General features: G+C 37.9%; 1 protein-coding gene across 1 annotated transcript in view; it reads right to left on the reverse strand.

The window, feature by feature from the left end:
* Window positions 1–12,529, reverse strand: part of rabgap1l (RAB GTPase activating protein 1-like) — a gene marked incomplete at its 5' end in the record, with an annotated part of 94,874 nt that overhangs the window by 11,570 nt on the left and 70,775 nt on the right. The window contains 1 exon segment of the mRNA XM_014007290.1: window positions 2,930–3,022. Coding sequence (XP_013862744.1) covers window positions 2,930–3,022 — 93 coding nt within the window.

The following is a 12,529-nucleotide window of genomic DNA, read 5'->3' on the forward strand; positions in this document are numbered from 1 at the left end:
ACACACACACACACACACACACACACACACACACACACACACACACACACACACATTAAAATACGCTAAGTGTCCACAGTTTGCCTTAATGTTTGTGTAAAGAACTTGTCACAAGTCGGCAGCAGTTTTAGTTTAGAACACAACTCGGTCCTTCCTCGTTTCTACACACCTAAAGTCGGCTTTGTGGCCCATTAGTAGAACCTCATGACAGCCAGGCAGTAAACGCTCTCACATGATGTTCGTTGACAAAAACCAGTTGTCATGACTATGAGTGGTCATCTGACCCTCATGTCCTGCCACTTAAACAACCGTGACATTTTTTAATCCTTGACAGATTATACAGTCCACTCACATGAACACACAAGCATGCATGACAGGCATGAAAACAACATGTATTTAATCTGATCTGTTTGATAAAGTCTTATTTAATAAAGTACAAGCACATCCTGACAGCTGTGAGAGCTAAAGATTTCATTCTCACAACACACGCAGACTAAATCATGTTTTATAAAGACGGGACAATAAATGAGACAAACTGCAGGTTTGCTTTCATCCAATCCAACTTTCCTACTTATTTGACAGAAACAAAATCTCTCTCATTCAATGTTAAGAAACAAAAACTACTCTTTCAAGCAGAGGCAGCTTACCCAGTAAGAACAAGGTCCGTACAGCAGTTCAGACTAAACTCCACGAGAGGATCCTGACAGTTTCACTTTGATGTGAGACACTTCTGTCTCCTCCTCAGAGCTCTGCGTTTACAACAACTCTACAGATCCACTCTGAACACCCAAAGCTGTAAAGATTTTACACTAAAAGGAGGAAATGATCCTTAAATTAAAACGAGAGCATCGCACCACCCAGCAGCAATGTTTTTCCTCTCTGACAGGACAGCTCGGTCAAGTCCAACATCTTATCTCCAGCTAAAGTCTTCCTTCCTTCCTCTCTTCCAGTACAGTCTGTTTAAACTCCAACATGTCACGACTGTCTTCATGAAACAAAGATTAGAAATGTTTCCCTTCAGCTAAAAGTGTCAATCTGTTCTTGGTTGAACTGTTGGTGCAGCTAAAGTGTTAAACACAGTTATATTTATACCAGTGGAGGATGCTGGTCTTTCAAGGAGAGGAAGCTCAGTTTCGGCCTACATCATAAAATGCGTGGGTTATAAATTCTACTCYCCGTTCCTTTTCAAGAAAACGATCTGTGACCCTGTCACAGATCGTTTTTTAGTTTATAGTATTTATTCATTTCATTTTAAAAAACAAAACATTACATACAACAAAACAATACAAATAAAATAAAATGAAAGGCAGCAGAAGAAAAAGATCTTATCTGCTCCTATTTACAAAAAAATATTAATTTCAAACAATAAACCAAATAAAACAAAACAAAAAAATTCAACTCTTCAAACAGTGCCTCATACAAATACAAATTAAACAATTTCATATTTCTTTGACAATTTTGCTTTGATGATTTTTTAAAGGAATTAATTGATCCAATGCTTTTATAATCATTTTCCAGATTATTCTATAGTTTTTTACAGCAGCCAGCTCACTTTGTTATACCAGGACAGCTGAAAAGACCTGTTATTTCCCCACTGTGGGATCAATGAAAATGTTTTTTTAATCTTACGTTTCCCCACCTTTTGCACCAAATTAATCTGAGGAGTTGATCAGCCCTGCTGTAAGATTTTCTTTGTAAACAAGACTGTATCAAATGGCTTCTCCAAAATCCGGTCCACAACATTCAAACTGTCTGCCGTTATGTGTAGCTTGTTACCTAGCTAACTCATTAGCTGGGACTGGCACGAGGCTAGAGTGAAGTGTGTCCACCTTTGAGTGCTTTGTGACGGCAGAGGGKYTCAGCAGCACCCGCTGGACAGAAACTGTGATAGACGTCAGAAAGAGTGATAGAAGTCTGTCTCCAAACACAAGCAGATACAATAAAACCCACCAGAAATAAAAACTTGATTTGTTGCTAGTCGTTTTTAACAAAGAAAATGCCGCTAAGAGGATTAAGAAAATCTCCAGTTCAGCTCAGAACAGAAACAAAACTAAAAACTGCTCCCACTGAATGTTTACACCAAAATATCTCTGATTCGCTCATTTCGCTGTCAATCAAAAAGGGATTCAGGCTCAGACAGATCATCCAATCATCATGCAGAATCTGGGCGTCCGAACCCGCCCACTGCTCCATAGACCCCCAGAGACGCTCAGTGTCCGGGGGCGGGACAAAGCCCAGCATTTATCCAATGACTCGTCTCGTTTCTCTGCATTTTTTTGCCTCACTATGGAAGTCTGTGGACGCTCAGCGTCCACAGTTTAAAGCACTGTGAAGCTGCGGGGATGAGGGAGAGGAAAGCTGCATCGTTACCAGTGATAAGAAGCTGATTCTGAACAAAAGTTGAGCGCGTTATAGCGCATATTTAGTCAATGACATGAACACACAACAGTGTATATTTGATCACTTATTCTTGTACATTTTAGGGGAAGCTGAGCTTCTCTTGCAGTCTTAGAGCAATCGCCTCTGATTTACACACAAGACCAAGCTTAATGCAAAAGTTGACCTGATGAAAAGGGAGGAGGGATTTGATCTGTATTTATTTTTAAAATATCTGCTCCACCTCTCGTTTCTTGTTGAAGATAAAAAACATGGCAGATGAAAGCAGATGTGCCTGGCATCATTTTTTTAGCGATGAAAGAAAAAGCCTGATAAAAATAGCTCCACAGCTGAGCTTTGTTCAATAAAATGAACGTTGCTCACCACATTTCTAATATTAGACTTGTTATTTTAACTATAAGCTAATATAGCTGCTGAAACTAAATAAAAATGCTTCTAATTTTTATTTATTTTAATCTGAGAACAGAATCTGTCTAACCAATGAAACACTCTGAACATGGATCTCGTGTTGAGCTGCGGGCGGGTTTCATACCTGGTACCGGTCGATGGGGTCTTCTTGTTGCAGCTGACTCTCTCTCAGGGTCTGATATTCCTTCTCAAACTTCTTCAGCTTCTTGGTTGGAACCTGAAAACCACAAAACTTATTTGTTACGGCCATCATCTGTGTTTCTCTATCTGCACCAGCTGATCGTCTTCTTCTCACAATTAATTTCTTTATAAGAGAAGTCAAAGGTCAGCTAAAGGGTTTTAAAATTACCAACATTAAAAATAACTTAAGGGATTGTTCTGTGCTGTAAAACATACAAGCTTTTATTCTTTCCGTACACCACATGAACGCTTTATGTTCTCTTTAGAAGAATTTAATCTAAAACAGTGAGTCATCATTATTCCCAGAGTTTTTTCTCGTTCATCTGAAACGTTAAAATCAGACTAAAAACCAAAACAGCTCTGCTGAACGACTCATTTCCTCCGGAGATAAAAGATGAAATGACGTGTAGACAGAGCTTTGTTGTGGTCACGCCGAAGAGAGGAGATTCGTTTTTCTTTCTTTTTTATAAAATACAGAGACAATTTGTTCCACTAGAAACTCAATTTTCATTCAACAAACTGARAAAAAAGACAAAGCACTAATTTTTAGTGTAATATTTATGAATAAAACAAGTTTAATTTGCTGCTTTTAAAAAAGTCCAAATGATGTCATGAATATAATTCTCCTATTTGCTGCTATTTTGTGTGTTTTTAATCAGTTTTTCTGATTGTARTTAATTATTTGGGTTGTTTTCATTRCAGATATATAAAAGCTTTAACTTGTTGACAAACCAAACAGATAAAACAGACAAACTGTGCTGACTGAGGTTAATAAAACAGTAAAAYTCATCAAATTGAACTCATTTGTTACTTAAAGACTTAAAACGTTCAAAGATTTAAGTTCTTTATGAAACTGAATGTGTGTCTGCTTCAGGTGGGAGGGTGAGGTTACCTSCCCTGGAGCGGTAAAGGCTTTGCCATAGCGACGACTATCTGGGTTTGGAGTCCAGGTGAGCAGGAATCAGGTGACCTCCTCCTCTGAGACATGATGTCTTTGTTTATTTCAGTCTGGCTCAAGCTCAATTTAGATTTGAAATAAATGTGTTTCCTGTCGAAGTGCAGTTAGTTAATCATTATTTCTGTTTTTACTCTTAGTTTGATTCTTTTTTAAATTCAAAATAAATGAGTCATACTGATTATTTTTTTTACTTTATATGATTGTTTTTATTTATATTTACCACCAACTCAAGAGGACTTTCTAAGTAAAATAATGAATGAATAAAACAAAAGAGAAAGACACTGGAAGGGTAAAACATGAGCAAATAACTTATTTAAAGAACCAAATAATTCAATATAAAGTTCACCTATTTTTGTTTAAACGTCATCTGAGCCAAAAACAGCTTCATGTTTGCTGATTTACAAACCAAGTATAAATTCGATCGATATAAAAAGAGCAAATAAAGCAGCCTTGTAAAAGAGATTTAGAGCCGAACATCATGATTCCCTTCACAAGGTAAACAACCTGCCAGAACAGCCGTTACCAGTCCCTCCGTGAGGCCTTTACCCACCCGAGGTAAGACCACCTGAGCAGGTAAACGTCACCATTAATGTATGTGGGAAACAAATCCTCAGCAGATAACTGAACTCAGACTCTTTCTGCTTTTACCTTGTAAAACAGATAAAGAGAAGCCAGCTCCCTGAGTTAATGAACACTTTCCTGGAACGTTCTGATGGAGATAAATTGAACAGTGTTTACCTAAAGGCAACAACACTGCTGAGAATTAGACCACCTAACACACCTCCAGTTTTACTGCTTAATGAGTGACCAACCAGCCGTTTSATATTTCATACACTTGAGTTTGCAACCCAAAAAGCTGGTATTGAGCAACATGTTAGTTCTTTTCTTTTTATCCATGTTTCATTAGAACACCACGACTCACAACAAGGATTAGGGTGTATTTCACAAAACAAACCTGATCAAGTGCTTTCTTTATCAGCGCTCGCTTTGTGAAACACAAGAWGACAAAATACAGTTTATTTAAAAAAGAACCAACTCTTGTCCCACGAGCTGAAACTTCATCTTCTAGAAAACACTGGTTTCATCTTTTGTTGACACTTATTCACTGTATTTCCCAACAAACCTACACRCTGATCATGTCAGATTTTCCAACCTTTGTTGCGCTGATGTGAAAATCTGACTCCTACACAGAATAACAAACCAGTAAAAGGCGTTTTATCATTTTCCTGTTAATGTTTAATTGAAACTGTTCCCGGTATAAATTACATGAAACTCCACTTTTAGGAGGTTGTTTTTCTGGTTTATCTACTTGATAATTCATCAGGTTAAAGCTGATTTGATATTTGTTAAAATGATAATGATTAACTGAATTTAGGTTTGTTATGTTTGATGGACAAGTTGTGAAGTAGCTGCTGATGAAAGTCCTGCTGAGCTCCAGCACCCATAAAACACACAAACACTGCAGAGTGACTGAGYGATGATTTTAAACTGTTATTCAAACAGTCCCCCAGATGTTAAACACAGACGTGCTCTTCTGCTTTTTAACTTTTGTATTCTTCTTTAGTTCATGTTAAGAAAGGAAATGCAGTGTGTAACAGTGTTAACAAGTTACGTGTTGGTGACATTCTTTTACTTTTCATACACAAATATCTCTTTATGAGTAAATCTTACAAAAACTAAAAGTTCCAGACATTATCTGACTGTTTTAATCCCTGATATATTCCTCTCTAAAAGAAATGAGAATAACAAGTTATTAAACTATTATCATCACAATCAGCTCATACAATTACAAGAAAGTTTCCCGCTTCCTATTATTTTTATTTCCCTGTAACCACACACACACARGTTTGTTTTTATATCCTCGTGGGGACCATGGATTGACTTTCATTCATTTTCTGGTAATTTTATATCCTAACCCTGACCATTTAACTTAAAATTAACCTCACAGGTACCTACCTGACCCTAAAACTAACCTAAACTCAATTCACACCTTGGTCCTAAACCAAACCTCCCAACCTCTAATTTGCATTTGTACCTGTGCACGTTCGGTTCCCATGAGGCTGCCTTTTTCTGGAAAATAGTTCTCACAATGTAGCAAAAACATGCCCCCACACACATATCTTTGCTTCAAACTGAGGACTTTGTGTTGACTTCCATTCATTTTTGTAACAGTATTCATGCCTAACCTAGATATTTTCCCTAAAACTAACCATTACTAGTGTGTTCCTAACCCTAACATGAACCAAAACTTTTTATTTTTAAATGAAATGAATTAAATGAAACTAAAACTAAAAAAAAAAAAAAAAAAAAATTCACACCATACCTCTGAACCTAACTAGTAGAGCACAACAGAGCTGCAAATAAAGTGAGGACTGGGAAGAGCAGAAACAAGTATACACACACGCACGCACGCACGCACGCACGCACACACACACACACACACACACAGTTTAGTTTCAGGACTAAAACATGTGTCTTCAAACTGCTCCTGATCGATTTGTTTCAACTTTGATTCAGAAAAGTCTGAAGAGGCACGCTGCTGCAGGAAATGGTACCAGGCCCACATTTAGCTTCCTGACCTGGATTCCTGCAGCGAAAAAAAAAATGGAATTGGTCCCAAACCTCCAAGTGGAGAACACAGACTACTCAAAAAAGAACAAAATGTGTATTTTCTGTGTGCAGAAACAGGCTGAAGGGTTAAGTGCTTTACGACTGCAGAGAAGCCTCAAAGTTTAAATATTAAAATAAGAACAACCCAAAGTGGACGCTGGTGGAAAACTAGGCCAAGGAATTAAATTACTCACATGATAGAAACACACACTTCGTTTTCAAATTTAAACCAGTAATTGAAAAAAAAAACTGACGAGTTCGGCGAGAGCTGACTGACTAAATTCTGTTCTGTCACATTTCAGCAGTGACGATGCAAACTCACAGACTCACACAAGAACTTTTGGTTTAAATGAATTTTCCACCTCTGTTTATCAGTAATAGAGCACTGCCAGAGTAAAATAATAATAATAAAGACAGTGAGCGTCATCAGTCAGTAAAACAAGAAATAAAACAAAGACAAGAGGCTGAAATAAGAAGAAAACAAGTCAAAAAGCGTCAAACAGACCTACCACTGATCTGGGAGTTCTGAGTATTTTAGAATGAGCGACCAAACAAGCCAAGGTGTCCTCCTCACCCGGACGTTCGACCACATGAGCGTCATAAGCCACCACGATGGACACCTCCTGCATCATCTTGGCTTCTGTTTGCTCCAAGCAGCAGAGAGGAGGGGAGAACCAAGGAGGAGGAGGGAACGTTTGGTTAGAAGAAAAGGAGGAGAGGAGTGCAGCTGAGAAGTGTGGTTCCTGTCTGAAAGTGGAGGCGGCGACTGGCTGCCTTCAAGAGCTCCGCTGAGCCACGCCCACTGAGGAGGAGGAGGAGGAGGAGGAGAGGGAAGCACAGTACACCTGTTTGTTTCTCCCTTTCCCTCTCTGTAACGCTAGACGTGTGTGGCACGGCAGGATGAGTTTGCTTTTTTCTTTCCTTTCTTCCCTCCCTCCTTTCATCGCTCTCTTGCTCTGTCAGGTTGCAGTTTGGTGCTTTTTCCCCTCTGTTTCCTGCTGCTACTAAAAAACTAATGATAAAGACTTGTTTGCACTGTTCCACTCAGTGTGAGTGTGCACGAGGCCATGATGAGTGATAGGAAGGAAGTAGTCAGGTCAACCACAGTGACTTCAGTTACACATCGTTCAAACCGTAAAACCCAGGAAGTGAAGCGCGAAGAAACGCAGAGCTGCCTCAGGAGATGCCTGAACACTAATGTGTCATCCCCAAGGACTTAAGATCTACAAAGCAACCTTTCTTTTTACCCTGCCTGACAACAAATAACTTCTCTTCAAAGAGATGTAATCACAACGTTTAGCTACTGAGGAGTTCATTTCATCGTGTATCCTAAAACCACCAATTTTACACGTTTTAAAAAATTCCTTGGTAGGATTGGGGTTTTCCTATTTTGACTGGTTGTTTAAAGAAAAAAGTATGATTTGTATTTGGAGTTTAATACCAGAGGTGGGACCAAGTCTCAAGTCTATATCATCAAGTCCCAAGTCAAGTCTCAAGCAAAGACAAGACTGTCAAGTCCCAAGTCTGAAACTTCAAATTTCAAGTCTTTGAGTCTTTTCTTAAATAATGCTGCAATTCTATGCAAAAATGTAAATAATAGACCATAAAATCTGTATTTATCTCAAATCGTGACGAATCGTGCAGCTGAACTTACAAAGTATTTTTTAAAAAATCTTTTAAAAATTTCACCCTTTATACTGCACAGTCTGCCTTTAAACTATAATTTCCCACTTTTAAAAATCAGGTTAATTTGATTTGCTGTGCTGCAGCTCTCACACACACACACGTGTACAGAGAGTGAAACAAAAAGGGATGGTCTGCTTCGTTAATAAAGAATGACTGAAATGAATTAATGGCTCCCACTTTTTTAATAATGTGTTTTAAACTTTAGGTTTTGGGTAAAATATTACGTATTTTGAAGTAAACAGGGTCAAGTCCAATTCAAGTCTCAAGTCATTGGTGTAAAAGTTCAAGTCAATTCACAAGTCTCTGAACATTTTTTCAAGCCAAGTCTAAAGTTATAATATTAAAGTGCCTGTGACATCATTTTTTTAATAATACAAATGCATTTTTGGAAAGATAACATGGAGGACATATTACAAAATAATTTTCATGCTGCTGAGATGAATAGTGGTTGAGATATTTGCATGTTAAGTAACAGGAAGTGATGTCAAAGGGGAATGTCTGCATGAAAACAAAGCTAAGCTAAAATGCTCAGCAGCCCAGACTGTGGAGAGGAATCTAATGTTTAGATTATTTTGAGTTGTTATCAGACAGAAACAAAAATTCAGAGTTCAAATCATAATGTTTCAGTAAAGACCAGTGAGTACTTTTTCTTGAAGGAGTTACCCTTTGATGTCACTTCCTATTTCCCTTTTGCCAAGTTCAAAAGAAAATAGGTCAGTTATGTGTCCAAATGGGTAAAAAAATGTGGCATGCCATGTTTCTTAAATAGAATAAAGTTTTCTTTGACTTTTTGTATCTGAAGGATACGCATGTCACAGGCACTTTATTGGTGTTAACGGTCATGTGACTCGAGTCTCCACCTCTGTTTAATACTGTTACTCTACAAATCTGTATGTTCATAGCTAAAAACAAAACAAAGCAGGAGAAAACACGTTGCTACGGTTGATTGCCTGAGAAAACGATGATGTAAACCAACGCTGATCTTTGCAACAGAAGGAACTCAAAGCATCTCAACTTTGTGAAAATGTTTCAGTCCTTCTAATTTCTAAATACCAGAAGAAAGCAGATACGGTTTGTTGCTAATCCTTGGTCAGCCAAGACACACAAGCATCGGTTTTATTTAGAAACTTCACAGCCCAAGAGGAAAACTGGAAACGTTGACCTACAGCTGCACAGAATTAGTAAATGTTAATGTAAAGGTGAGTTTACACGTGTTTGTGCAACTCATTTTAATTCATACAACAAACTGACTCCCTCCTCATGCAGGTCTTTCAAAGCGCCGTCACATTCTGGAGGCTTCATAAATCCTTTTAGGATGGTCTCCAGGATTTTAAAGCTTTTAAATAATCTGTCTGCCTTTATTCACTTCTCCTGCTTAGTTTAGTTTTTCAGTTGAAGCATTTTGGCGAAAATCAGATTAATCTTTCAGCCACTGAGCACCAAATGTCTCTCCTCTTCCTGTTTCTCCTGAAGCCGTCGCTCCTGCTCTGCTGCTTCGGGTGTGTAAAAAGGCTGAGAAATTCAAATTCTGCCCCAAATCCCCAGAAAGCCTTAAGCTACCCAACTGCCTGTTGCGCTCATCAAGTTAAGGCACCGTGGAATTCTTTTGCCGTTTTAAGCTGCTTACAGAGTTCGGCTGATCCGATTTAGACGCTGACAGAGAGAAATATGTGACGAGGAGGGGTGACAGAAGAAAGTAATGCCACCTTATTTATGATCAACCCCTGAGCGCAGCCTGGTTTTTAATCAAAATAAAACAACAATCTGCCATGTTAGCCACAGTTTCTTTGCTTCTTTGTCAAAAAACAAACAAAAAGAAGTATGTAGGGTTTAGTATTAAGATGTTGTATATAATCAACTACACCTTCACAAATCATAAGTAATTTTTTATATTAGAAAAAAAAATATAAAATTATCTACAGGCTGCTTATGTTTGTTTTATTTTCCTAACACCTAAAAACACCTCAAAAACTCTAATGGATAATAAAAATGACGGCTAGCTTCAGATTTACTGGACGGGGTGAAACATGCAGAAATATGGCTMTGATTGATTCTGATGAAGCAGAAAATGGACGGGCCAAGAAGCTGTGATCCGATGTGATGTTCTGATGTGTAAAATGATGGCACACTGTTTCGAGATGATTTGCAACACTAAAAGATACAATATATGCAGCACGGTGCAGTTAGATTTGTGGGACACATTACAAGCTGCTCTGATCTGCAGGTGAAAMTGGAGAGAAAAGCAGAAGATCAAAAACAAGAATCTTTGAATTCTCATCCACAGGGAATATTCTATTTTAAGGCTTTAGTTTAAAAATATCACAGCCTAACAGAGCATTTTAAAAAGAAGGCCTCAGGCAAACACAGTTATGATTAGTACATCATCATGTTATTTTAAGTTTTAAGTGTTATGTTCAAATAAATTTTTGTTCAGTTAGTCCTTAATTTAATGCTTTATTTGAAGGGAGGGGGTATTTTACAAAATCWAATTTTTTGAGCTTTATATCATGTTCTAATATTCCCTCATTAAAARCATACCCTGARTGTTGCACCGACTCATTTATTTATGTTTAATAAATCCTTGAATCTCCTATAAACATGGAACTGCCTAAACACTTGCTGGTACAAAGCTCCGCCCATTTAYRYAAAGCTCCTGCCTGGAGCTCAGTCTGCAGCCGAGCTCCCGCCACACAGACCGCCCCTCCCTCGAAGCTTTGTTGTGAAGACGTGCTGAAGTGGGAGTGTCAGAAAYGGTAGGAGGTTCTTAAAGAGACAGAGGCTGATTTCAAGGTGTTTAGACTTTGATGCAAAGTCAAACTTATTTTTTTATACACAGCATTATTTGAACAACTGAAGGTAACATAGTTACTATGTGCCTGGAAAACACATAATACTCCTCCTTTAATAAATGTTTGGTTAAATGAACATTACTAAATGAAGCTGCAAACAGTGCTACAGCTGGACGCTAAAGCTAACACCTCCATCAAGCCCAAAATAAAGACCCTATAAGGCCCTTTGGTAGGAAGCACTTAGGATAATTTAAAAACTATCTGATTCCTCCTTGAGGAGGGAGTACTCACAATGACTCATTTTACAACCTCTCTCCTTAATCGCTTTATTTAAAGAGAAACTGAAACTATGCTTTGTAATCTTTGAAAATAAATGTAGATGAATTTTTGTCTCGTACACCCTCCTTGTCCTTGAAGCAAAAGTGTAGAAAAAGCTGCCCTTCGTATGAATCATAATACATGAACTCAGCAGTTTAAAAGGCTGGAAATTCACTGTTTTGAATTGAGAAAGCTCCTCAGGTGTGAAGAGAAACTTCTAGTTGTTTTGTTATTTTTTTATTTTTGGAATTTTCCATGTCTTGGATGACTGAGAATCTACACCGACAATGAAATAAAAACCGTCCTCTCAGAGTTTACTAACTAAAATCCAGACAGAAGAAAAGTTGAGCTTACCGAGGAACAATAATAAATGCTTTTAAACACGAGAAACTCTGACGAGCAGAGAATAATGGAGAAGAGGAAAACGAGGGGCTGAGTGTGTGTTTGTCCTGAGGTTGTTCCTTTCATCACAGACAGCTTCACATCTGTCTGCACAAAGTCTMCTGCCACACACCAATACTGATGGTCGGAAATGGGAGCACATGAGGATGCTTCAGTGCTTCTGCTCTGTGTCAAAATACAGAATATTGATATTGAGGAAAAATAAAAATAAAAACAAAAGAAAATGAAGAAATRTAACAATCAGATGCTACTGATCAAAGGGGGGAAAATACTGATGAGTATAAGAAATAAGTACTTTGAGATTTACTTTATGTGCAATGTCCAAAAAGTTAGCTTCTCTTGCTTTAATTCATGTAAAAAATAAATAAATAAAAGGGAGCACAGCAGCCACTGTTGTATGAAACTGCACTTTTAATTTGGAGGTTGTCTTACTGTGATATTTCGCAAGAGAACCAGAAAACTACTAAACACCCTGAGATAAGAAGCGAGTCTCAGAGCAGGACATCCTGTTTGCAACATAAACACAGAAACACATCATCACACATCAGTGGTACACACAGTGCTGACAATCCTTACTAACTGCTCTGTACTTCTGTGTACTGCCAACAATGCTCTGAGCAAAATACTACCTCACAAGCCTCTCATTTACTCTGAGGTTTTTGTTGTTTACCCAGAAAATACTTGAAATGCAAACAAAATATTAGGATTTTATCAAAAGAAAGATAAGTAAACAGTGGCATTCAGAAAGGAGAGTCAGCAGGGTGGAGCGAGGATGACTATC

The sequence above is a fragment of the Austrofundulus limnaeus genome, unplaced genomic scaffold (genome assembly GCF_001266775.1).
Source record: "Austrofundulus limnaeus strain Quisiro unplaced genomic scaffold, Austrofundulus_limnaeus-1.0 Scaffold41, whole genome shotgun sequence".
Classification (NCBI taxonomy): Eukaryota; Metazoa; Chordata; class Actinopteri; order Cyprinodontiformes; family Rivulidae; genus Austrofundulus; species Austrofundulus limnaeus.